Source organism: Taurulus bubalis (assembly GCF_910589615.1).
Source record: "Taurulus bubalis genome assembly, chromosome: 8".
Taxonomy (NCBI): Eukaryota; Metazoa; Chordata; class Actinopteri; order Perciformes; family Cottidae; genus Taurulus; species Taurulus bubalis.
This window is the reverse complement of record NC_136596.1, coordinates 20176557-20204139: the sequence shown is the minus strand read 5'-3', so window position 1 is coordinate 20204139 and position 27583 is coordinate 20176557. Positions and strand designations below refer to the sequence as shown.

Here is a 27583-nt window from a genome sequence, read left to right as displayed (position 1 = left end):
GTTGTTTCTTTTTGTTCCAGGTTAATGTGCCAATGACGAGTGTTAAACTGGAGGGAAGCAGGGAAAGGAGAATTGGTTCTCTGGGGTCAGAGGCACACTACAGCATATTCAAAATAACACCAAAACACAAATATGCTACCATAGAGTAAAAGACCGTCGACTTTACAACCTCATGGTAAATAGTTCTGTTACTAAAATGGTGCTTGTTTTCACATTTCCTGCCTCAAAATCAAAGTCTGTACACACAGACTGATGTGAAGTGATTGTACAATATGTTTGGACATTGTACCGATTTCAAGATTACGGTAGTTTGGATTTGAAAGACAGAAAGAAAGAAAGTATCCTTTATTAATCCCCTTGGGGAAATTCTTCTCTGCATTTGACCCATCCCTGGATGGGGAGCAGTGGGCAGCCCTTTGAGGCGCCCGGGGAAGTGTTGGAGTGTTGGAGTAACTACATTAATAGTACACTATCAATATATAGCTAATATGTATAAAGATAAATATTTTCACATTAGATATATAATCCTATTCAGCACATACAAACAAATATTTCCTCTGTTATTACGGCCATTTATATTATACAAGTAAACAAATAAATGCTGTATTTAATATATTATTCAAAGCAAAATCTGTCAAAACTGCACCAATTTAAAAGCAGACAAAAATAAAGCTTAAACTTCTCGTACTGCATTGATTGGATCGGTCCCATTTCAGTCGGTCTGTTCAGGAGTCAGTTTGCTCACAGCCGCCACTTTGTACTGTCCGTGGGTCAGCACTGGCTGCGTTGAGTAGTTTTCCCACACTGAGTTGTGCGATGTTCTGTCAACAAGACGTAGAGTCTGAGCTCTACAACGTGGTCTCACTGCTAATGTCCCGGGGGCGGTGGTGGTCGCTGTCTGAGTCGTAGTCCGACTCCATCTCGATCTTGACCTGGGGCACAGGGCAGGCCATTCCTCGGCCCATGGGCATGGCCGGAGACGACGGGCAGGAGATCTTCAGGTGGAGGGTGATGCTGAGGAAGGGCAAGCTCCAGTTACCAAACACACACACAGACAAAAGCAATGAGGGGCTGAGGGAGGAAAACAGGGGAGGATGGAGGAGCTCAGCCATGTGGCATCATGACTCCCACTACAGCAGCTCATGTCAGGGACAAGTGACTGATGAGTGAAATGAGCTGCTGTAGTGGTTGTCTGTGCCCACACTTATAGTTAAGACTGGTGATTGGTGACTGGGAAAGGCAACTTCAAGGCTGGGAAAATTATTTATACCATCAACATGGAAATGTGCCCTTTGCAAACCCTCATTCCAAGAGAGACACATTTAAGATTCCAGTGGAGCAAAGATCAAACCACATTTTCCAATTGTTTTGAGTCTGACATCCAACAAGACGTTGAAGTTGACTTCTAACAAAATATATATTCAGCCTTTTACACTGTTGAAGTCAGTACATGTTGTAACATTATTTGTTCAACAAATGAATGAAAGCAGAACTTTATTTGAAGGCGGCATCTTAAAAAAAACAACTGTATAAAACAGATGGATTTGTTAGGTTAGACATGCATTCAAGGCAGGTCTAAAAGCAAAAAAAGAGAATGACATTGCAAACGTTTCTTCATCTTAATCCACAGTTGACAACATCTTGCGAAACAAATTGAAATTAATCAATAATAAATTACACAGTCAATTCCTAACCATGCGTCTTTCAAAGCAATGCAGACATGAAGCACATTTATGAAATTCTGAATCTCCCACAAAATAAAAAAAACATGGTCTCACTAAGTATTTGTGGTTAAATGTTGAGTATATGGAGAAAAAGTGATCAGAAACAGCCTCACTAGCTGCACTTTCAATGCAAACATCTCCATTGAAACTGCTGCAGCTCCAGTAGAGGGTAGTTCAGAGAGCAAAAAGCTCTCAGGCTACATTTCACATACAGGTGTGTGCATCATGGACTGATTTGCTAAAGTGATTCATCACATGGAGGAAAAAGAAACAACCAAAACAATGATGCTTGTTGCATGTTGATGAACATACATTTGTATACAAACTGGCCTAAAAATAAATCCTTTCCATGTACTAGATATACAACAGGCTTAATATACCATTATACACATTATTTGTATTCATCTATTTAAATTCCATATATGTGAATCCAAACAAAGTACCCTGACCAATGGCTTTGAGACACAGAGCAAACTATACTGCATGCATTTCAGGTCTTCACCCATCACCTCAAAGTCACCGCCTTTCAGAAAACTCCAAAACTAACAACACACATAAATGAAGAATTGTAAAAATGCTGAGTTGTATAGCGCAGTGCACATACTGCAAGACATTTGGCTTTGCACATGACACAGGAAGAGTAGCAGCAGGAGTATGCAGTAAAGAACATCAATGATCTGCATTGCCTTAAAGTGCATGGAGAGGAGACTGATCTCAAACATGACAATGAGGGGAGACTATGATGACATCTGTTACGTGTACATTTCTGTCTGCAATTGTAAATGCATATGTCTGGAAACAAAAGTAACCATTTTTTAAATTTAAATGTATTCTTAATTGCATTGTATTGTAAGATGGCCTGTAATAAAATAGTTAATATTAATAGTAAACACAATTCATTCGGACGTTCGGACTCATTCGGACTAATTGTTGAATTGTTAATTGTTGTTTTTCATGGGAAAAGACACCATTATATAATGCAATGCAATAATATGTCAGAAGAAGGGCTTTTATGGACTACTTTCATTCTCCAGTGCCTATCTCTGTGTCTGTGTTTGCTGTGATCATTTAACTATGTGAGGCTTTTAATAAGCCATTCAATTAAAATGTGTCGATTTGGGCATATTTTTAAACGGTCAGTTCACCATCAGAACAAAAAACATATGAAAACTTAGTGGTATCCAGCCATGCAGAAATTTTTAGTTTTAGTTGCTAGTTTTTAATATGCGTCACATAGATTTCTGCTGCCACTTCCTTACAATGGAGGTGAATGGAATTTAGTTTTTGGTGCTCACATCATAATAAATGACAATTCAAAAAACTTCCTGAAAATTGCTGCTACACTCACATATTATACTCGCCTCCCTTCATGGCGCTCTTGAAAGCAATGCTTTGCTTGCTGTGGCATGAATAAACCTCATCTCAACCCCGGCATCCACCTGAAGGCTCTAAAGTCCTCCGGGGGGGAATGTATTACCACCGGCCTCCTCCTCTCTCGGCCTGGTGTTTCCGTGTGGCAAGTGATTAAGTCAGAGCCTAGACGCTAAATATCCAGACATATTATACAGTCACATAATAATATATTCCACACAAGTTGGTTGACTGAGATATAACTAAAACTAGCTTTACTATGTAGCTTTCTTTCTTTTTGAAATTGTGTGAACTGACCCTATAATCTGTGCACATTTAATGTGTATGACAAACGTTTCCCATGCACGTGTGTGTGTGCATGTGCGTGTGTGTGTGTGTGTGTGTGTGTGTTAAAGAGCCCTGTGTGTGGCAGCAGCCTCGCAGTACGCTCCCCACTGAGACTCCTCAGGATCGACAAGATCTTTGTAGGGGATGTGCAGTTTGAGGACACAGTACCTGCGATCCAAGTCTGAATCTGGGCTGTGTGAGTGGTTGGAGTAGGTGTGGCACTTGTCCTGCAAGCAAACACAAACACACAATAAAGAGCCAAATCGTCAGAAACGTGTGTCATGATCCATCATTACAGCAGGGGGCAGCAGAAGCTTGAGTTCCTCACCTCCTCCTCACTGTCATCTGATTTGGGCTTCTTCTTCTCCTTCTCCGTGTCCTTGCCCTTGTCCTTTCCCTTCTTTTTAGTATCATCCTTCTTCTTCTTCTTCTCTTTCCCAGGAAGGAGGTCGTCTATCCAGGCCAGGTCGTGCTGGGAGAAGACCATGTCCAGCATCTTTCTGACGACCATCAGACCCAGAATCTGAAGGGTTCAACACAGAGATACACTGACATTTTAAAATGCTGGTTGGCTCTCTCCCTCCGTGGGCCTCTCTTCCTTCACCCACAATACAACAACACAGGATTTTTCAAATGCTGTGTTTGCAAATGTGAGCATTTGAGAACATACCATAACAGGGAAGATAATGGCCAAGAAGGTGGATTTCAGGGTCCAGAGCACAGCCAGGCATGCGATCTGGACCAGTGTGAACAGGTGAACCTTCCTCAGAGGAACATGACGGAGGTAAGGGAAGTCGGGCTGGTGCTTAGACGGCATCATGTACAACTTAATCCTGTCCCAGAACTGGAGACGAAGATCAGAAAAAGGGAACAAATGAAGGAGAGACATGTCTGAATAGCACAGGTTACTTACATGCAGAGCTCCATGAATGATTCATCACAACATATTTGTATGTGTCACAGCTCAAACTCAAACTGGAGGAAAGTTACGTAGGAGCACCTGCTCCAAGACAAAGATATCCCAATATATAGTTTTTCAACTAATCTAAATGCACCTGTACAATTGTTGCTCTTGGTCATTATAATAAGACACCTGGCCTTCAGAAGCTTACACTGACACATTCAGTACAGCCACCCGCAGGTACAGTTTATGTATTCAGCCCAGGTTTTTGATATCTCTTGTTTATTCATTCCACATTTGCACATATACATATAATTATAACAAATATGATTTAATCCCTTGCGATTCTGCTGTCTCTGCTATGTCTAAAGACACTACGAATCCCGTCTGCCTGCCTGCTTGTTTGTTTGGCAGCTTTAATAAGCCGCTTCCCGCCTGCTGTCAGAAATGCAATAAGTAAGATGTCCAGCCACAATAACTCAATTAACTATGATAAACAACATCAACTGCTGGCACACAGTGTACCTGGATTCCACTGAGGGAAGCTACGCCCATGTAGAGGAAGACACCATACAGCACGGGCATGGGGATGTACTACAAGGAAAAAGGCCAGAAAACACATTATTACAGCCATAATTCAGACAAGTTTCTCGAGTGCTAACATGATTGGCAGTGATGTGTGTTACATAAGCTCTGAGAGGCAAGTGAGAAGTCTGATCTAATTGTTTTCTCTCCTGTTAATGACTTAAAAACAGGTGAAAACTATCTTTTTTTTGCCAGGATCTCTTTTTAAGGCACTTCTTTTTCTTTCATCTGTGAAAACAGCTGAAAAACAAGTTTTGGTAAGTGAAACTTTTTTTTTTATCAGGATAATTTCTCTGTAAGACTTATTTTGTTTCAGTGCACCACTACTCCATGCTCTAAATAGGACTACAAGCATTCATGTTTTCCCTAAAGGCAGATTAGCAACACTTTAAATACATTTAGAGACTAAAAGAAAGTTGACAATAATATCACATAACTTGCTATATAGACAATATATGTACAGTGCCTTTCAAAAGTATTCACTTCCTTGGCTTTTTTCTATTATGTTACAACTTTAAAATAGATTGATATTAATTTTAATGATTTTTATTTGGATTTTAGGTCATGGACCCACAAAAAAAATGTAAAATAAAATTAATTTTTTCGCTAATTAAATTTTTTTTACTAGAATATGTATTCACCCACTTTTTCATGAAGCCCAAAAGTAAGATCTGCTTATTTAAACTGCTTTCAGAAGTCACATAACCAGTTAAATAAAGTCCATCTATTTGTAATCTGAGTGTCACATGATCTGTCACATTTATTGTAATACTAATTTCGGCCAGAGAGGCTGAAGTGAAAATGCCTCAACAACACTCTAAAAGGATCCTGACAATGTTCTCATATTGGAAAAAGTAGTAACTTAGAGAAATTAACCTGGAAAAACGTTTCTCTCTTTCCTCTCAGAGCTTCCAGAGCATGAAGCCCCAATGTGTTAAATGTATAACATGAAAAAACATTGATGAAATACAATCAATCAATTAATACATAACACTAATGAATTTACGAATTGTAAAATAAATATTTTTTTCATTTCATTTCATACAATTTTTTCTTTTAGTTTTTCTTATTGTCAGAATAGTACTTTTCCTAATGAATCATTTCATGTCACATTATATTTCATAATGTCACCTTGGCTTTGTTAGCTAGAGCAAACATAATGGAATGGAAGTAATAACAGAGGATTAACTTGACCTCTAGAGGATCTTAAATAGAAAAAGAAATACCACAAATAAGTTATATTTTTAGGAAAGCATTTCTTAAAAAAGTATCCTATATTTAGATGGTTTAGTCTTCCACAATAAATCTGAACAAACACGTGATTCATCCACCTTACACTTCATACCTTAAGTATTGGAGCGAGGAAGATGGAGACTCCAGTGAGGGCAAACACCAAAATCCCTGTCATTCTTTGTTCTCTGTATTTTAGACATTGAGGACATATACACAAGAGACTGAAGTTAATTTCATAAGGCTTATCTCTTTCAAAATCTCGATTTCAAAGGACTTCACAAAGGGTGTCACTCATACTGTGATATTGCCAGCGGCAGCCTCGAGGGATTAAGTCACAGTTTTCTTTTTATTTCTGTGTTTCTATCGTATTGACAACCAACCTGACCCCAAGGAACTGAGGCTGCTCTCCGGGAGCACTTGACTCACTCTCCATCTTCAGAGAGTCGATGTGAGCAATGGAGATGACGGTGGCAGCGACGTACCAGGGCAGGCCCATGAAGGAGCAGACGGCCATCAGGACGCCCACCCAGAACAGATCCAGGTGGTATCCGCAGCCTTTCTGCCAGGTGAATTAGATTTTTTGTTGTTTGAATGTTACACTGTCTGTGATGTATTTTCTTAGAGAAATGCATTTGATTGATAAATTGATTAAATCAAACAAAGTGAAATAAATCAGAGGTGGAAACATGTAATAATGTCACTTCATAATAAATAATAATAATAATAATAATAATAATAATAATAATAATAATAATGCATTTCATTTTTATCGCACTCTTCCTTCAAAGAATCCCAGAGTGCCACACATATATGAAAGATATGTATCATCCATGAATATGCCCTACCTTGAGTTTATTCTCCTTGCGGTTAACAATGACGGCACTGATCTGCTGGTCCATGAAGATGAGGATAGTGACGAGGAGCGCAGGGACAAAGCTGGCCACGTAAATCCACCAGGGGTTCTTACCGAATGGCATCACCAGCCAGCCACGACCCGGCCGAGTTGGCTAGTAGGAGATGAGAGGCCACTTTATTTCAATAACGGAGCAGCCCATTTGCACACCAGAAGGTACATGCACATTTTATACAAAAATCAGTATATATATAATGGAGTCATTCAACATTTTGGGACAAACATCTGTTTCCTTGCAGAGAGTTACATTAATAGGGTCTGGTATAGGCAGATGTATTTTCTTTGGAGTGAGCGTGATAAGATAAGTGTCTCTGGGCTTAAGCTTCAGATTTAATGGTCAGACATAAGAGATGTATAAATCTTCTCATCTAATTATCAGCATGAAAGCATATAAGTGTATTTCTCAAAATGTGAAACTATTCCTTAAAGCTTAGATCAGCCAGTTTGGGAAAGCACTTGTTTGTCAATTAAAAGAAATAAACAACAATGATTTGCTTTAGTTTGTGCTGTCAAAAACGTTTTAATTTCTAGAGCAAATTTATGAACAAACCTAATTTTTTTTTAAAAAGTTTGAAAAGAAATACCTTAAATTCTGTGGGGACGATTAGCTTTGGAGTTTTGAGTCCCAACAACATATCAAGCCCCACAAACGTCATGATGGACATGAAGATAGAGAAGTCACTGATGAGTTTCCTCAACTGACGACAGACAGAGAGAAACCCAAATTAGAAAAATAGACACAGAGAGACACAGACTAATAGGAAACAACTCATATATATATATATATATATATATATATATATATATATATATATATATATATATATATATATATATACTCATAATATATATGTATATATACATATATATTTGTCAACAAGATTACAGAAAAACTTGCAGATGTTCATGAAACTAGGTGGAAGGGTGTAGCATGGCGAGGCAGATACACATTTTTTTCACTTTTGTTAACATTGCGAGATCGGTCATGGCCTTGGCAGAAGTTTGAGCTCGACAAGTGCCCTTCTAGTTTCTTAAAGCTTTGGTTCCCTTAATGACACTACTGACACTGCTAAATGTGTTGCGTCTTTGTCTGCTGATTTCTGGTCTCTCAAACTTTCTCATATAGAGGGAAACAAACACCCTAGTTTGTTTGAATTTCATTAAAGCAATCACAATCATCTGGGGGGTCAAACTAGCTGTTTTTTGACAAGACTTGAAGCTCTGAGGTTTCTTTTTACTTTTTGGTCAATTTGACCACAAATGGAGTGGAACAGACAGCCTGACGAGAGGATTGAATGAGTCCAATTTGGAACACTCAAGTGCGATGAGGCGATGAGTCCAGTCTAATTTAAACTAGAATCCTCTTACTTATTCTGAAAAGTATGTTGTAATATATATGTTTTATTCATTTAAGGAAATACACAGAGCTCAAGATAGATAGACTGACAGATCAATTTGTCACCTTGGTGGGGAAGTAGCGACTGAACTTGAACTTCTTGAGGGTGACAGTCATGGAATAGGTGCCGAAGAAGAGGATGAAGGACATGAGGGCCAGATCAGGGACGAACTTGCAAGTCTTTCCCACCAGAGAGCCTCCGTACTTAAGACACTCCTTCTTGCTCAGCTGGCTCCAGTCCAAACCTGTCACATTCAACTGGGATGGTGGTTGGCAGTGGTGGGGAGACAGGAAAGGATGATGAAGAAGGAGTGAAGTGTTTCGACACAGGCGTAGAGAAAAATGTAAACCCAGACAGAGTGGAAATTCGATGAAAGAAACAAACAAAGGAGAGAAGGAGGAGAATAAAGCGACTTCTTTGTCAGACAGAGTTGATAATACTTGGTTTGGCTGTAAACAAAACAGGAGGCTTTTTTCCAACATTGAGGGCTTAAATACAACCCCAGTAATTCATTCTGGGAAAAGCTGATGTGTCTGACCCTTTAAACCTTCAGCTTGAAATACAATGCACCAAAATAGCAGCCCTATCTCCTAAAAAGTACGTTCTCATACAAAGAAACTCAATTGTGAATTGCGTTTCGAGGGAAACTTATTTTGTCGTGGATTCTGTTTATTTTTGATGAATCATAAATAGGTTTCAAATTAGTCAGGACGAGGTCAGGGTGATGGGTGGACCACAAAACACAGGCCTGAAACCCAGAAGACTGCTGTTTGAAAGAAGTACTTGTGTTGACGACACATAACCAAGTACTTTTGTTGCGTTTTCTTGTTTTGTTTTGTTTGAATTTAGTTGGAATTTTAATCCTAAAATTTTTACTAAACCTAACAAAGTAGTTTTGAAGAGTTTTTTGTTTTGTTGGTTTACCACGTTTTTAAAACTGTTCCATACAGAAGAAAATGTGTTTCCCTTGAAACATAATTGTATGGGTAGGTATTTTTTTTTTGGAGGAGGCAGGGTTGTTTATAGAGGCAACAAAATGAAAAGGGAATGAAAACTAGTACTTACCCCAGAGACACTAGAGCTGTTATCTGGTATTGGAACTAAACCATTGAAGATCATTGCAGCCACTGTTTATGAATGGGAAAGAGACGGGTAGAGACAGGGAGGTAATGAGACAGCAAATGAAGAGGGGGCGAAGAGGGAAACAAAAGGAAGGGGAAAAAAAGGCAAAACACAATGAGAATGCAGCAGCTGGACATTGCAGAGAGCACTCCGAGGCTAATGCAGACAAACAAAGAGGTACTTACATCCAAGAGACAGTAGCCAAATTGTTTATGCATGGCGAAAACAAACAAGAGACAAATCAGTTACAGAAATTAATGTTTACAAAAATTACCTCATATCACTACCATTTTCCAAGATAGTAAATAGATTTGATAACATCTGTGAATTAGTACAATGAAGGCATCTAATTTAAATTAGATTTTCATTAAGCCAGACAACCCCAAGATAAATAGTTTAAGTTCCAAGTACAACATATCTATTTACATGAACACAATTGTTTTTTAAAGGACCCTTTCTACTTGGTTATTATAGTTATGAGCATTCCATTTTATACATTTTTAAACTGTTTCTACACAAGCTTAGACATATACTTGTCATTTCTGTCCTGAAATGTTGTGTTATGTATTAACCGGAATACAGGCCAATATTGTATACCTGCATAAGCTAATAGTAGCTGATACAGTATATTGTCCGAGCCGACAGTAACCACAGATACATGCCAAAATGTATCTATACTTATAATAGAAAAACAATAAACACATTTTTTAACCTAACATCACCATTGGTTTCCTAACATGGCTTTAACATGCTCTGTCCCTACAAAATAAAAATAATGAATGAATCGGTGCCCAAAAAGAGCCACTTGTAGCCACACCGCCCCCTTGTGGATAAGCCCCCTGCATCTCCCTGAGCCAAGGGGTGAACTCACTCAGGTCTGGAGCCAGGCATTCGCACTTGTAGGTGGTGACGTAGTCAGGCTTAAAGTCGGTGTTGATGGGGTAATATTTAAAGGAGCCCACCATCTTCTTGATGGCATCGGAGATGAAGATGAAGGAGATGAGGCTTGAAAAGCCCTCCTCGGTGAAGCGTGTCATGTATTTAATGATGTAACTGGCATCTGTAGCTACCAGGATGAAACACTGTAGACAGGAGTGCATGCCGATCCACAGACGCAGCTCCATATAATCTATGCTGTTGCTCCTTTGGGAGTGAGAAGTCAGAGAAGCATGGTAAATGCATTAATAAAGGGAATTCATAGATACAATCAACACAAACATATACAATGCTAGTATTTTGCACATATATCACATTATAACATGAACATACGGAACAGGAAGACGGAGAACAAACATTTTACAAATGCAGTAACATATTCCAGCAATTTTTGAACAATCCAAATGCACATGGCATAGAATGGCCATATGACATTATTCAGTCACATAGTTAGCAGAGTATGTGCTAGGAAGAGTTTCATAACATACTAGTTTGGGAGAACTAAATCATTGCCAAAAGAAAAATCTCTATTTGTTTCCTGCAAACTTCAAAGTTTATTCTTTTAATTGCCTTGAGATCAAACCCTCTCGATAATGTAGCGAGAAATTCAAGTGTTTTTGTTCACCTAGCAATACAGACCACTAGTGAAGATGAGTTGAAATAAGATAATCCTTTATTAGTTCTGCAGTGGGGAAATTTGCCAATGTGTGTTAAATATAAGCCTCAAGGGAATAAAAGATTGAAAAACTGGCATCTATAGACTTTGAGAACCAGTACATAATGTATAATGAATAGGCGTCATATATTGTAGAGCAGGAGATTCAGTTGTGTTTTTTCTTTATAAATGGGATTATCTAATAATCCTCTAAATGACAAGAAGAAGGGTGTCTACACAGTCAGGCATGAAAACGGGTCAGGGGTGAAAAAGGTGAGAAGGATATTACCCCTCTAGGGGAGTGCGGGGGCATACTCCCCCGTAAGAAAAATTTAAATATTCCATATTTTAAAGCATCAATCTGATGCATTTTGAGATGCTTTTTTTGCCAACCTGGGGAGAGCTGGAGAAACTTAACTTCAGCCATGAGTCAAAAATTAGTATGGCCTCCGTACTAAGTATTATGCAAGCCATTCATGCCAGCCTGTCACTGGGTCGAACATTTACAGTCAGACCTGCAAACTCATGAGGGGTGAAAAAGGTGACACCAGCGGGGCGGGGGGGCAGTGACGGGCGAGTCAGTGCCGAACAGCGTCACTCGTCGAGAAGCTGACAAACTATGATCATTATGGGTTTTAATTTTTCTTTTGTCAATACCCAAGTGTACATATACTGTATATACACACACACACTACCGTTCAAAAGTTTGGGGTCACCCAGACAAATGTTCAGATTCTTCGCAATTTCTCGCATGGAATAGCCTTCATTTCTAAGAACAAGAACAGACTGGCGAGTTTCACATGAAAGTTCTCTTTTTCTGGCCATTTTGAGAGTATAATGGAACCCACACATGTGATGCTATGCATAGGAAGGCCAGTTGTATAGCTTCTCTCACCAGCATAACTGTTTTAAGCTGTGCTAACATAATTGCACAAGGGTTTTCTATGCGATGAGCAAACACAATGTACCATTAGAACACTGAGTGATAGTTGCTGGAAATGGGCCTCTATACACCTATGTAGATATTTCATTAAAAACCAGTTGTTTCCACCTAGAATAGTAATTTACCACATTAACAATGTATTGTGTATTACTGATTAATGTAATGTTATCTAAAAAACAGTGCTTTTCTTTGAAAAATAAGGAAATTTCTAAGTGACCCCAAACCTTTGAACGGTAGTGTGTGTGTGTGTGTGTGTGTATATATTTTGTAAACTTAATACTTACAATATGCAATACTGCTATACTATACTGAATATTGTTTTGCTACTACTACATTGCACTTCATAATATTACACTTATATGCCATAGTATGTATAATTTACCAGCCTTTTTATTTGACCATATTATGTCATACTGTTATACCACTTTACTTTGAGGAGACGTCACTGTTAGTCTAGAACACTGAATAATGTTTCCACCAGTAAACCTGAACATGCACACCTGTCTTTGTGTGACAGTGATTATAACCGCATAACTATATATATTATAATTAACTAGAGGATACACTTTTTCCTACACGTAGATCTTAAACCCTTAAATATAAACAGTAGCCCGGCCACCCTACGGAGGAAACTCATTTTGTTTTTTTATTAAAATAATTGTCCTCTCCTTATATGTGGTCAGGTGTCGGTAGGTAGAACTGCAGCGCCGCTGACTCGCCGCTCTCCTGTCTGACGTCACACGCTGCCACGGACTCTCCGCTGCCAGTAATCTCACTCGCTGTCTCTCCAAAAACGTTAGCTAACGTGTTAGCTAGCGGACTAGCTTGCTATTATTAAACTGGTGGGAGGGAAATGAAGCCGCTGTAGACATCTTAACGCTGATTGGCCAAGACTCGACATGTCAAAGATCTTCTATTGCTAAGATGATCACGACCTCAGTTTTTTTCTGTGTCCCACTCCAATCTCAGAAACGGCGGACAGTTGACCCACCCCTCTCTCCCAAAAACAAAAACTATTCGGATCTACACCATTCACGTAGGTTACCTATTTTGGTTTCAAAACGGCGAATTTCGCCGAAAGGTGAGGGATTTTCATGTCTGACAGTACTTAGTATTTCCACTTTGTCTGTCTACTGCAAAACCATTTGGCTGTCAAGAAGCTCACTTGCTGAATTCAAAAAGGAGCTTTTCAAAGATGAGGATGGGTCCAGTAGAGCTGAGTATGATGAGGGGCTGACCGCTGAAGAGACAGAAGACAGAGCCAGCCAGAGCTGTTCCCAGGAAACTCTCCATCACACCCTGTTAGAAGGGAAAGAGAAAGGGGGGTGAGAAGAGTTAATATACTTTTAGAAGATCGTAGAAAAGTATGAAAGCATGAAAGTATACTCGCTAAATATAACCTGCTTAGACGCTGTATGTAGAATAGTCACTCAAGTATTATATAATCTTTCCTGTGGACCACCCAGCTAATGTTATCAGGTAAAGCAAAAAAGGAGAGAGAGAGACGCAGAGAGAGAAGAAGGTAAATTGAGCGAGATACAGGATATCTTATGTGGGAGTGACACATGAAACTAGAGGAGGGACCGGGCTCTCTCTGTAGCATTATAAGCCGGCACACAGATGAGAAAAGACAGTCTCAGAGACTGGAAAACAGAGCCTCCAGCTTTAGAGACTGGACGACACTGCTATCAGAAGACTAAGTTTAAAACAGCGAAAGCTGACTTAGAATATCCTGAGAAATCAGGACTGCTAGCATGGATCTGCTTCCAGCCGTAGAGTCTGAAAGACACTTCTGCTCAAGGACTAAAAAGAACAATGTAAAAAAAGCAGTGAAGGCTGACCTAGACAAATCCTGAGAAATTAGGACTGCTTGCATTATCTACTGTGACTTTGTGAGTAAAAAGAAACTGTGAAGCCATTTACTCTATTGGTTCAAAGATATTGACTGTGTGTGTGTGTGTGTGCGTGTGTGTGTGTGTGTGTGTGTGTGTGTGTGTGTGTGTGTGTGTGTGTGTGTGTGTTGCAGGGCGCGAGGTGTCTGCGGCTTGTTCAGTACATCAGACATTAGACAAGATGTTTTATTTCAACCTGACAGGGTGAGGAGTGAACGAGTGCCGTTCAAAGCCCTTATCTGAAATGATTCCCGTGTGCATCTGTGTGTGTCTATGAGTGTGTTAATGCTTGTATTGGTTCAAAGGTATTGATGCAGGAATAGTAAAAGGAAGACCTGGTTTGATGCAAGACCACAATGAGCTAAAAATACTTCGCAGTGCAGTGGAGCCTGAGGCTTATTTATGAAGCTATTTACTCTCTGGCAAGTAGACGTTCATAATAGATTCAACAGTATCACTGCTTCATGGCTGAGAAGCTTAAATTGAATTAATGATGATATCGCATAGTTTTTCTCAACTGTTCATATATGCAAATACAATCAGAAGACTAAAATGCTGAAGACGATAGATTTAATTCAGCATAAATACAATTTAAAACAGTATAGGTAAATACCGTAAATATATATACATTTTATTTTTTTATAACCTGATAAATATGACAGACACATGTAGCTGCTGTAGCTGGATTTTCTTGTTTTCTATTAAAGGAATAGTTTGACATTTTGATGAAATGTCCAACACCCCTCTCATATGCAATAAACAAAAAACTGTGGAGCAGCTGATTAGCTTAGCACAACAACTGTAAGCAGATGGAAATGGCCAGCCTGGCTCTGTCCAATGGTAAGAGAAACAGCCTCCCAGCATCTACGAAGCTCACAAATTAACGTATTTCATATCATTTGTAGAAAATACGTAGAAAAATAGGTCGGTTATATGCTGGACTACTTCGCAGCAGAGTCTTCCTGAAGTCTTTGCTGGATGCCTGACGCTCTCAAATTGACCATATGACTACAGGAAGTGACTGCTCCCAATCAAGAAAACACACATAACCCAACCCATAAAACTGCAACTTGATGTTTTAACACAATTTGCTTTTTGTATGGTTTATCTTGGACAAAGCCATGATTTATGCTATGGTGTAAAGCTAGAAACACAGAGCCTGACAGCACTTATAGAACCCTTTGTGGCAGAAACGCAAATCTAATTGATAAACTAAGTTTACATAAATCACTTGATCTGTTTCTTAAGTTTCTCTCATTCTGTTTTACCTGGTAGTTGTCGGTAGCATCTCCTAGCAGACCACCGAAGGTGATGGCGTTGGTGATGCAGCCCAAGTAGATGAAGAGCACTGCGGAGATGGACTGAAGGTGGAAACCTTCATAGATATCACTCGGCAGCCATGGCAATTTCCGCTTTATGTCCAGGTATAGACCACCGCAGAAGCTAATGTGCACGGAAAAACACATTGGTTAGGATGCTTCATAAAAAAGTATCACTGCATTGTAGATCCGGATGAAATCACATTTGTTTGATTGGTTCTGTTGTTTTAGGCACAGAACTGAAACTGGCAGTCCATCACTGCTGAATAAAATCCTCAAATAAAATGCTTATTATTAAAGAGTGTCTGGCTCTTTTCGCGAGTGGAATGTGTAGCCAGGTAAAGTTTACACTTTGTTGCACAAAGTTTACATTTTGCCAAATTTTTATGAATTTACATTCACATTTAATTTCCAGGTGCCAGTCAGGTTAAGCTTGATTCAAACCTCTCAGCAGCTCACCATGTGGCCTGGACTACCTACCGTCCAGTGAATGCCAGCTCCTCTCCGAGCTCATGTTGCGGTGGCATCTCCTCGTCCTCAGCCTGGCCTCCTCCTCCTCCAGCTGTACCGTTCACCTGCCCCAGCTCGTTTAAGGAAAACACTGACTTTCTGCAGAAATTCAACACAGATGGGAGTAAACATGGGGATGGCAATTCATTCATGTGTGTTTATGATGTTATCAGTGCTGTTTTAGAGGCTTTTCACCCCTGCCAGCTTTGGCTGGTGTTATTGCTCCCTGCATAAAGCTTCATTCAGGAATCAATTTATTTACCTACCTTGTTCATCTTTAACAAAACAAGTTGGTTTTAGTGAAGGTTTGACTGTACAACTGTTGTAGGCATATAGCTCCTTATGCAACAGGCAAGGAAACTGAGATGTTAATGTGCATTGCGGATGTGGATTAAAAAACTCCAACCTTTTGTCAGCTGAGGGAACTTTCTTCGGCGGCTCAATTCGAATTTTGGGATCCCATTCTCCAGGCGGCAGCACAATCACCTCATCCAAAAACTCATCTATGCCTGCGATGAGGTCCTCACGATCTCTGGCCTTGTAAGCTACATCACTGAAGAGCTGGTAGGTGGAGAGATACAAGGAGAGGATTTTACTATTTCAATTGGCGTATATCATGGCGATAGTGATCAGTATATGTACTGCTTTAATAACTGTGATTTGACTCTTTGGCATCCTCTCTGATGGCCTTTGAAGTGAAATGTTTTACAATTAAAGCCAGTGTTGGTATCTGGGGTTATCTGCCTCTTTGTCAGCTCGCTATTTTGTGGGCACGTATAGATGAAGTACAGAAATATAAACCCGGAGAGCATTTTGTCATTGGATTGATGAGGAGGCATTCATATAGATCCATGTTAAAACAACGTATAAAAGCGGCTCTGTGAAACTGTACTTGAACATGTTCACAATGACAGTGTTGACACGTTTAGCAGGTATACCATGTCGTTAGTTTAGCAAGTTAAATTGAACTCGTAATAGGATGCCAGATTAGAATTGGGGTCAACCTGCCACTAACCTTACAGTCAGTGTATGATTGTGGCAGGTGAACGTACTAAAAATCTATGAATCTAAAATAAAAGCCAATTATTTCTTTAATACTTGCATCTGTAAATACACACCCCCAGTAACAAGCTATGGGTGACTCATTATCCCAATAGAAGCACTGCTCCTAACTGTCAGCATCACTTCCCGATGTAATTTAAATACAATGACATGGCACATACATATTAGTTTCAACTCCAGCACAGTAAATGACATGTTCTCCTCCAACAGGTTCAGTGAGACAGCTACAGTGTCAGCATGTGCTGTCTAAGTAGGAAGGCATGTCATGGAAAAAGATATTTCATTACACAATGACACTTACGTCATCCACCATTAGTGTTGCTATGGCTCGGCCGATCTCATTATATGACTTGGCTTTTCCTTGCGGTCCCAAGAGAATAAACAAGAATCTGTGTAATAATGAGACAAATGTGAGGCATGTGCTGCATTGGCAGGTGACTCTGAAAAGGCCGTGTGTAATTGAAGAAGCAAAAGACTGCAGATCATTTTACCTGGTGGGAACAGGGACCTCGGTGAGACCTCCTAGTGTTGTAGCCTGGGCCAAGCGGACAAAGGCTACGAAGGGTTTGGTCAGAAAATCCACTTCGCCCACCAAGACGTTAGAGGCCTCTGCATCTCTGGGTATTTTCTTCATGAATTTATTTCTTAGCTACAAAAAGTGGAGAGACAAAGAGAGAGCATGATGAGACATCTTGTATCAGTACATTTGTGATTTATGTTGTTTATTGTTTTTTTCAGTTTTTTCACTAATATCTATTACTTTTCCTGAAACAATTAGACTGCAACATTAGTGAAAACCTTTTAGATAATCAATTAATTGTTTCAGTCATTTTCTAAACCAAATTGGCAAATGTCTGCATTTGCTGCTTTTCTTTTTTCATATGAGATAGTAAAGTGAATGCACTGATTTTTTTATTATTTTCTTACGTTTTATAGAAAAAAACGCAAGAAAACAATAGGCCAATACATCGATAGTGAAAATAGCTATTAGTTGCAGCTGTAGATTTGCAGCTGCAATGACTGGATCTCCCCCACATTGATCATAAAGAGTCATCTTTATCATTTGTTACTAACAGTCTCTCTAAACCTGGCAGTGAATCTGTGAGGGGGACGTTAAATCGGCAGAAGTTTGCAAGATAACAACCCGAGGCTTTTTCATGAGCGTTGAACAGCAGTAATGAGAGAGGCAAAACAAGAGTGAAAGAGAGATGGCAAGCTAACCTGACCTGTCTGATTGCAGGTCAAGGTGTGGCAGGATATTGGATGGCAGCACAATAACACTCAGTGTTGAAGAGCCTTCCCAATAACACGCAGCCCAAATCTGTGATTACATATGAAGGCCAAGCACACGAACACGAACAACAAAATCCATGTTTTTCCAGGTGCCAGTTCAATATTGACACACACCCATGCAGTAACAAGCTACCACTTGTCCATTGTCATATGTGACCAACAGTAGGCCTGTAAATACAATTTGAATATCCAGCCAACCACTCATAACTGGGTTACTTGGAACTGGACACCGTAGTTGAACCAACAAATAACATCTTTTCATTCATTAGTTTTTGAACATTAGTCATCACTGTGTATGACACTTAATCCTGACCTGTCTGTTCCAAAACTTGGAAGCCTAATCCAGGCGATAACAGCACACCCTTACATCAGCCCCACAAATGAGTGAGTTATGTGCTTGCATGCTTCCTCTATCACGAGCTGTCACCTTCACCAGCAACAGCAATGAAAGATTGATGACACTTGGGACTGAGCTGGTTCTTGCAGCTCTGGTGAAACATCAATTCAACACAACACTCACGCCTTACTGAGACATGAGATAGGTAATCTCTGAAAAGCCACAGAGTGGAAAATAAGTATAGACAACATAAATAGCTTTGATGCAGATAAATAGACATTTTGCTAATATATACAAATAAAAACATGAATTTATCGAAAAAGCTTAAACCCTACAAATATAAAATACACATATGATTGTTTATTATCACAGTCAATATCACTCTCTAATTTGTTAGTCCGGTACATAATGCTTAAGATTAAAGTAGTCACCTGGTCTGTGCTGGGAGCATCTGCAATATCATTCATACTCCTGCTCTGGGCGTGACCTGGAGTTCAAAACAACAACAACAACAACAACAACAACAACAACAACAGCTATAACATCTTACTTACATGCAATATATTATATATCATTTATGATCCAACATTGGTTGGAACTGTAAAATGAGCTACACAATACAGCTATAGCCGTACAATAAAAATATATGTTCTTACAGTTACCATTTAAAGAAAGAGCAAGGTAAAGCAATAAGACAAAAGATAGAGTCATTTTTTGGCTACTTCTCCCCTCTTTCATCTTAACCACGCTGGGCCTGATATGTAAGACAATATATGAGTTAGAAATTAGAGAGTAATGCATCCAGATGAAAACATAATAATGTTATTGTCATGGTTTGAGTTTTTCTTGTTTCCTGTTTTATTTTGAAGGCTGTGTCTCTTGTGTCCTCTGTTTCCCTGCACTTCCTGCCCCTGTGATTGTCTGCCTTGTCCCTGATTGTTTCCTCTTGTGTCTAATCACCTGCGCATACACCCTGTGTATTTAAACCCTGTTTGTCTCCTCCCCCATTGTCGGATCATTTGTTTAAGTTTGTCGATTGTACTGTGTGTTCGCCTTGTTAGGCTGTGTGTTAGTTTCCTGTTCGTTCCTCTGCCTGTTTTTTTAATTCAGCCTTTTGGAAACCCGTCTTTTATTTTTGAGAAATAAATGTACTTTGCATGCTGCATCAGCATTTGGGTCCTCTTTCTCGGAATCCACCACACGACAGTTATGTTGAGTGAAACTGCTCCCTCTAATACAGGAAACAAGTTGATGCAAAAGTCACCTGCTTATTTTAAAGATGCTAGTTGAAGATGAAAAGCTCTGGGACAATCCAGTTCAATTCAAACTGCTTTATTACACTAAATTGTTGAGATGCCAATCCATGACTGGTTACTTCAAATATGTTATTGTACCCCAAAAGTAGTGAGCACTATTTACTTTTTGAGGATTACAATAACTCTTAAATTGGGGTCAGTAAACAAATGTTGGTTCATGTGTGTTGGAATGAGTGGGTGAAGGGGTTGAGTCCAGCATTCTTATCATGAATTATGGATCGATATGGCTGACACTGTCCTGTGAGTAAATAAGTAGGTCAATTTGATTTTGGGCAGTGGGTAGTACCATTCCTCTCCAACAAGCAGGGGCAATTCCATTCCATTAAAAAAATGAGATGGCACAGGGGAGACCAAGAACCAGTCAGGAGGGCACGGTGGGAAATCAGAAATACATATAGCGTTCGAAATTGGCTTTGAAAACCAGGATTTTCAGGCTCTTGCGCAGTGCCCTGTGCCCTAATACATGTGGTCTTGCATACAAAGTTGCACTGTGCACTAGACCTGGAATGCCCTGGTACTCAAGCCACTGGGCACCAGGGGGTCAATCATATTTGATTTGCCTCCCCGTACCTCCCCTTTAGACACACCCCTGCTGACAAGATAGCATTTTTTCCCTGATTACAGATAGTCAGTGTAACTATGATTGTGACGTGAAGGAGTTACTGTGGAGAAGTCCACAGTCTCTGTGTCAAAGCTGCTGGAGGTCAATTTGGTTTAAGAGTTCTGAGATGAGATTATATGCTGTTTCAGAGGTTTTCTCCTGATTTAAAAAAGATTATTTTATTTAGCCCTGTGAAAAAAAAAAACCTAGCCTAATATTGTTCAACCTTAGAAAAAAGAAAAGATATATCTAACCATAAACCACAAACAGTGAACTCATAGACAGACACTCACGCAGGCGACCATAGTTGGCAGACTGCTGTTTCATTCGGAGGTCCTCTGTGGATCGATTAAAGTTAGCTATTGGCCCTGGACCTGTCCCCGGACCACCTCGGGGCCCTACATTACGATCTGGCAAGGGAAGGGAAACAGAAACAGACACAAACAGTAACAGAGGGGTGGGGGGGTGATGCTTTATGATTTGTCTAGCAGTAGGTGTCCTGCCCGGATGAGATGAGGAAATGCTACAGCGGTAATTAACTCATCAAACATTAATACATCCCTTGTGGAGGATATGAGCCTTGTTGACTGCAGGAGTGCGTTCATTCATTTAACAAGTGAGTTAAATACATGCATAGTATATTTCTCAGAGGCTGCAAAATTATACAAGGGACCAAAGTGGAGTAATCATTGATAATAGAAAAAAAAAGCTATATATCAGGTACACAATGTGTTATTTTGTGTGATGTCGTAATACATGCTCTCCGACATTATATGTAGTATTATTAATAATGTAAATAGAGGTCCCATAATGTATTTATTTCTGTTAGATAAAGCTAGATGATAATTTTCAATAGCTATAGAACTGGGCACTCACTGGTGGAGGAGCTGGATTTGCCAATGTCAGCTAGCGAGCGGTGGATTGGCTTCTTGGTCTGGTGTCGATGTTTCCTCAGCAGGACAAAACTGATTTTCTCTCTCAGTTCAGGAGATATCATGCCTTCCTCTATCTGTCGCTCAATGATGTCATCTGGAAATGGACACATTCAAATTTCACATGAAGAAACGTCGCATTGGGATCCAGTGTTCCCAATTACACACATTCACACATTGTATTACTGTAGTTTTGTTAACACATCATCCATTGGAAACTATGTTGAGAGTATAAACATGTATAGGGTCCTGCTGGTCATGTGTAGAGCAGATGGCTAGGCTTAGTGCTGCTAAAACTATTAACATTGCCACCAAATGGCATGCATATTCCTTTTAATATATACACAACATGTATACAACATCCTGTGATAGAGGTTGAGTAGCACTAAAAGCCCTGTTTGGTGTTTGGTTTAAAGAGTGACTGTGCTGGTAGATTTTCGGCCTGATTTTCGGCCTGATTTTCGGATTTTCGGTGATGCAGATACCCCAGGCTCCATAAGAATAATAGTAATAGTTTGTGCATGTCAGATGAATGAATTAAGAAACGTCTGTGTATTATCATCATGATTTGCTAAAGAATCGCCCACAGCAAACAGGCATTTCCTAAGAACAGACAAGAATTCTTCATTAACCCTAATAACAGCTCAATCAAAATCAGAATTAAAAATGTGTTTCATAACAACACCCTTGTCTACAGAGCCAAAGGTAACGGCATAATGTGATATTGGTCTAAAGGTATTCTACCGATCACTTGACCGGGTAATGTTAATGGAAAATTGAGGTATAAGCATCGATGTATATGCATTTAAAAACATGTTATATGGAGTTGTTTGAAATAGCTGCAAACTAGAAAACCCTGTAACTGTTGTCATTGTTTCATTTTCTATTAATTAGCTAATTGATTTATTGACTACTCCATACTAATGCATCTGCAGCCTCCGCTCTGGCATATGGTGAGTAGTATGGGGCAAGCGGGAAAAGCACGAGTTGGCAGCTGTGTCACGCAAATATCAACAGGGAAAGTTAATAAGTTGTTATGGTAGGGATATGCATACAGTAGCAAACAATTTACCAGAAACCTAAGATAGACTACTATTCAAATTCAACTACCATTACAATGCTACAAGGGTTTGCCTCAAATTGGTCCTTAGTTTGTTGTGAATACAGTAAAACACAGTTTCATATAGAAAACAGTTACATATATATGGATGCTTACACATCTGCTGAATTCTCACAAGTGGGCCCTTTATTGTGTTCCAAGATGATTCAAATAGATCCTGTAGTTGTAGAGATACACTCTATTTGTTTTGGGCATGCCATTTTCAAGTAGAAGCCTGAGCCAGAGGCCTCGGGTTCAAGATGCAGTCACTTCCAGTCTGATCATCAAGAACAGACAACACCTTACCATATTGCACTTACCCTAACCCTAATCCTTTTGGAGGGAGCTGAACTTCTGGTGCACTGAAGCAATTTACCTTAAAACAATCTATAAAACAGCTGACTTCCTGTGCAGATCACCACTCAACTAGGGAAGGGTTTGCTAACAAGATACTAGATAACATTATGCTACAAGCTGACACTGTGGAGACACAAGAATGTATCTGGCCAAAAATGATTACTCAGTGGCTGTGAATGTAATATTAACAGTGACACACAATGAGAAATGCAATAATCAGGAAAGCAAAATAAATCATCTCACCAATTATCTGTGGTAGTGAGTAGCCTTCAAGGTCCAGCAGCACCGTCCCTGTCTGGAGACACGTCCTGAGCTCAAAAAGACTATGCAGGGACAGTGTGGACACGTGTGGTTTACTCCACCTTTCTCCGCCCTCTTCCACCTTCTCTTCGAACTTTACCCACCTGAAGGCATCAAAGCCACACAGAGAGAAGGCACAGGTGAGGAATACACAACTGTCGAGATTGCATCGAGCTCAGCATGGTGGTGCCCATACTCAGTAGATGTCTGTGGTTTGAGCTTGCAGCTCCCAGGCATGACATTGTATAAATAAGAAGCAGGACGGGGCTTGTGGAGAAGAGCAGAGACGTCAGTTCACCCAGAGAGGAACAGGGTTGCTGCTACCCATGTCAAATAATCTCTTTTATGACCTTTCCAACATTTTGAACTCAATCTGATTTTGTAACACACACATTATTTTTATTTTGGCTTATGTGGTCTGAGGGTTGATTTTGCATGAATGTAATCCATAATTCATTTTTTGTAGGCTGTAGAATAGAAATGTGACAGTGTTTCCTACATTGTTGGTAGATTGTGGAAAGTAACCATTTTCTGAGTTGACATTGACCGTAATTTCCGTTTTTCAAACTGATAAATATGGCAGCTACTCCTGAAACAATCAAATGCCATCCAAACTATTTAGCAAAGCATTTTCTTCATATCACTGGAGATTAGATATCATATCTGTCTTTCATATTTATATTGTATATCCTATATTTTACATCTGCAATCAGCCATTGTAATATTGTTGCCTTGTCAAAGCAGGAAAAACAGAGATAAATTAATGGCAGTTGTGAATGCTCCCTTGCATTAAATTGCCTCAGTATTCCACTGAGTCAACACACTACTAGGATGGGGTACTAATCACCTAAATCTCATTTTAATACTTGTCAACAAGTTCAACAGGCAGTGAGAGATAGATAACTCTGTATCTCTGTAACTCTGTATCTCTCTGTTTACTTAACCGTTGATCAAAAACATGGCAAGTGCTCCTGCACATTGGGAAAATAAGAGAATTTCAGGCTAGCAAGGGATAGCAAGTATATTACAAGCCTTATTTATAGTGGCTAAATCATTACATTAATATGGGTTGGGTCACACCTATATGGTGTAAACAGTCAAAAGGAAGCTCACACTTGACCCGGATAATAACATATGATTGAAAAGAATGAAAACACTTGACATCAAGGGAAATTCACAGTGCTTTTTCTACATGGTACTAAAAGACTTTCATGAATTTTGGACAGGTTGCATCATTTGTTAAGTGGATATACTTCAAATTTGAGAATATTTCGGCAAAAGCAAAGCAAGAAAGTACAAAATAAATTGTATTTTTGAGTTTTAGAAGCATGACTGTGTCTGAATCTGATTGTGCATGTGTTTGTGAGTGTAGTCATCCACCTGGCCGACTCTTTCCACTCCAGCTCGTCTCCTTCTCGCTGGAGAGTGTCCATCTCAGTGAAGAGTGTCGGCGTGCGCATGTCATCATCTTCATTTAGGATGTAACGTAGCCGCTCTGCCGCTGGAGACACTATGGAGTGAAAGAATCTTTATTTGATGCTATCATTTATAGAGTTTTAACAGGCTTAAGGGCCTAATGATTATGAAATGCAACCTAAAACATCATATAAAAAAAGATAAGCCCACAGCTTCTCTACGAGACAAACAGGATGTCCCTTTTCCTTTACTGAGTGGTCAAATCAAACTGAACTTTTATTTATGAATGCAAATGGTGATCTCAAATCTGAATCAATAGAAACAGACTTCCTAACTATACAAATATTTTCACTTACACCTTGTTTACAACCAGCTGTTGTATGTCAGTCCATGTATTTCCTCCACAGCGATAGCAGTAATGATTGCAGTACTGAAGCGTAAATCCAGATCACACATTTCAACCTGATTATAGGTATTCAATTGTGAGTCAACTGTACTTAAAATCCATTTCATTATTGTATGGAGGTGGAATTGGACCCAATGTTCTGCAGTAGTGCTGCAGGGTAATGAGCTGTCAGCTGACATGTAGCATATGGACTGAGCTGTATGGTAGTAACTATACATGGGGTGAGTCCATTATATTGAACGAACTATGAATTCTACTTATATGTTGTTTTATCTGAATGGCAAGCGAAAAAAATCAACAAAATACAACATTCATGAACACGTACACCTTTCAAACAACATGTTTTATGTCAAATTTATTTTCCTTCCAATGATCTCCAAGTTGTTTACTTACCCCACACTGGCCACCATTTTCTCCGGTTGTTGTTTTTTTCAAAAACTACTATTAACTTCCTCCTGGTAATGGCACTATATGCACTATCGATATTCATGCACGAACACTTTCTAAAAGACCATAGTTGTGAGTTGATACAGTCCAGATCAAGTAGACACCTCTGCTGCACTTGCTACTGCTTGCACCAAATTGATTTAGCAAGGGTGACTTTGGTTTTCAAGTCTTTGAAAGCCAAAACAGTAGTGTTCTGCCGGGCAACTCATTACTACAGTCTCAGGCTGTGTCTCAGCCTCCTTCTGTTCTCTGTTAAAACTGCTGCAAGGAAGCAAACTCAAATAAAAAGAATAAAGAGTGAAACAACATTGCAATACAATACAATCTGGATCATGTCTGTGCCAATTCTTTTGAAAGTGTTTAAATGTTTGAAGTAAAAGCCTCCTTGGCAGCTGTGTGCAGAACACTGGTTGTATAAAGCAGACTTCACTGGAACAATTAAAGTAAAGCCTTACTTCCCTATATTAGCAGAAGTTGTATTAGAGGCTATTGATTTTCCTTTATTATACAGTCAGAAGCAGTTTTATATTATACATTTAAGACATTTAAGGTGCATGTTAATACACTGTCAGCACCAAATTCATTAAAGATGCAATGTTTAGTGGATCATAGACCCCATTGGTCCCCATTGGATCTGAGTGCCCCTTTAAAACAAATATAAGACTATTAGTTTAACTTATGGGTAGGAAGAAAAGTTGTCCATAACGATTTCAGTTTCTTGCTTTCCTTTATCACCTCATGTAATGTTATGGGTCTCTGGCCACGGACTTACTTGTGCGGTTGATGTCTTGGAGACTCTGATCGTTTGAATCATGGAGTCCTTCCTCTATGTCTCCGTAGCGGTTGTGCTCTTGGTGTCTGTTCTGGCTGTAGTGTCTGTCCCTGTCCATGTCAGTCGCCTCACGACTAGAGCGCCTTCGCCTGCGTTTGCGTCGATTTCCCCGAGGCACTGGGACACCTATGTAGATAGACTGATGGTCTGAGGACAAATATGGACGGTGCATGGTTGGTTACCTGAATACTGTACAAATGGTTGCACCCATATGAATGCAAAACTAAAATGCCAATATGGGTTTCTGTAGAACACAGATTTACCAAAAGAATGAGGGCACAGTTCTTCCAAAACAAATGACTTCAATGAAGGTTTCATGAAAGACCAAACATGTTTTGACTGACAGCGAGTAACACTGGCAGATTGTTTAATTAGATCATTAATTACTCATATTCAGTGGAGTGTTTTCAACAACTTTAACAAACTCTGAATGTATTATGTTTCACAACATGTTTGCTAATTAAAAGCTAAAAGCAAATCAAGTCTATTTAGACTCACTCAAAGCTGTAGTGTTCCTTTGACTTAGCATTTGGCTCGTACAATCCCTGTTTTGCAACAAAAACCTGGAGGATGTGAGTTTGATCATCTGCTGGCAATTAGGGCTTCACTTTAAAACTAATTGCACACTAAACCCCATGTGGAATAACTAAACTAGGAGATGCCAACCAATATCGGATGTTTGGAAAATAACAGAACCTGCTGTTCAGTGTGAAGACAGAAAACACACAAACAAGCATATGTAGCTCCCCAAGCCCCCAAATTACAAACACACAATCTCATGTCAATCCTGCCTCATCATTTCCACTCCATTAACCGCATTCACCCACACAAACCCTCAGAACAAATCAGAAACTATAAGTTAGTGTGATGAATTAACTGTCTCATGACAATACTAAGAGACAGAGTGGGTGTAATGGCTTCATTTCCTGTTTCTATTACTGTAACAGAGGGCAACTCTATGATGGATTTACCATAGATATGAACCACACACACTCACCCTCCTCCTCCTCATAGCGAAGGTGAGAGACTCCCATTCCTCGGTCTCCATGGTCCATCCTGGTGTAGAGGAAGAGAGATAACATGCAAATTGACTTTAGGTATGTGTAGCATTAGACTGTTGCGGTATGTTATTTGAGTGTGTGTATGCCTGTGGATGTCAGCCAGGTTCCTTGAGGGACTTCCAGAGGGTCCCCATGAATAGGCACTACTTTCACTCGTCAATTCACTATGTAAGCAAGAGTGTGAGTAAGAGTCATAAGAGTGACTACTCTGATCATTCCTCCATGGTTATCCCCTTAACTGTTCTTAGAAACTAAAGAAAGTAGGTCTTAATTATATTAAACAACAACACATTTTT

At 39.5% G+C, this 27583-nt stretch overlaps 1 protein-coding gene across 1 annotated transcript; it reads right to left on the bottom strand.

Annotated features, from left to right (window-relative positions):
* Window positions 1-848: 848 nt before the first annotated feature.
* slc4a5a (solute carrier family 4 member 5a) lies at window positions 849-27281 on the bottom strand (the record flags this gene model as incomplete). Its single annotated transcript, XM_079222613.1, has 25 exons — window positions 849-1014; window positions 3591-3649; window positions 3751-3945; window positions 4093-4266; window positions 4849-4917; window positions 6254-6326; window positions 6522-6700; window positions 6987-7148; window positions 7639-7752; window positions 8517-8708; window positions 9517-9578; window positions 10445-10716; window positions 13273-13406; window positions 15268-15442; window positions 15799-15927; window positions 16235-16389; window positions 17192-17279; window positions 17382-17539; window positions 18952-19007; window positions 20731-20847; window positions 21314-21466; window positions 23069-23229; window positions 24506-24635; window positions 26167-26373; window positions 27224-27281. 25 exons carry the CDS (start codon window positions 27279-27281, stop codon window positions 849-851), a joined length of 3438 nt encoding a protein of 1145 aa, XP_079078739.1.
* Window positions 27282-27583: the final 302 nt, after the last annotated feature.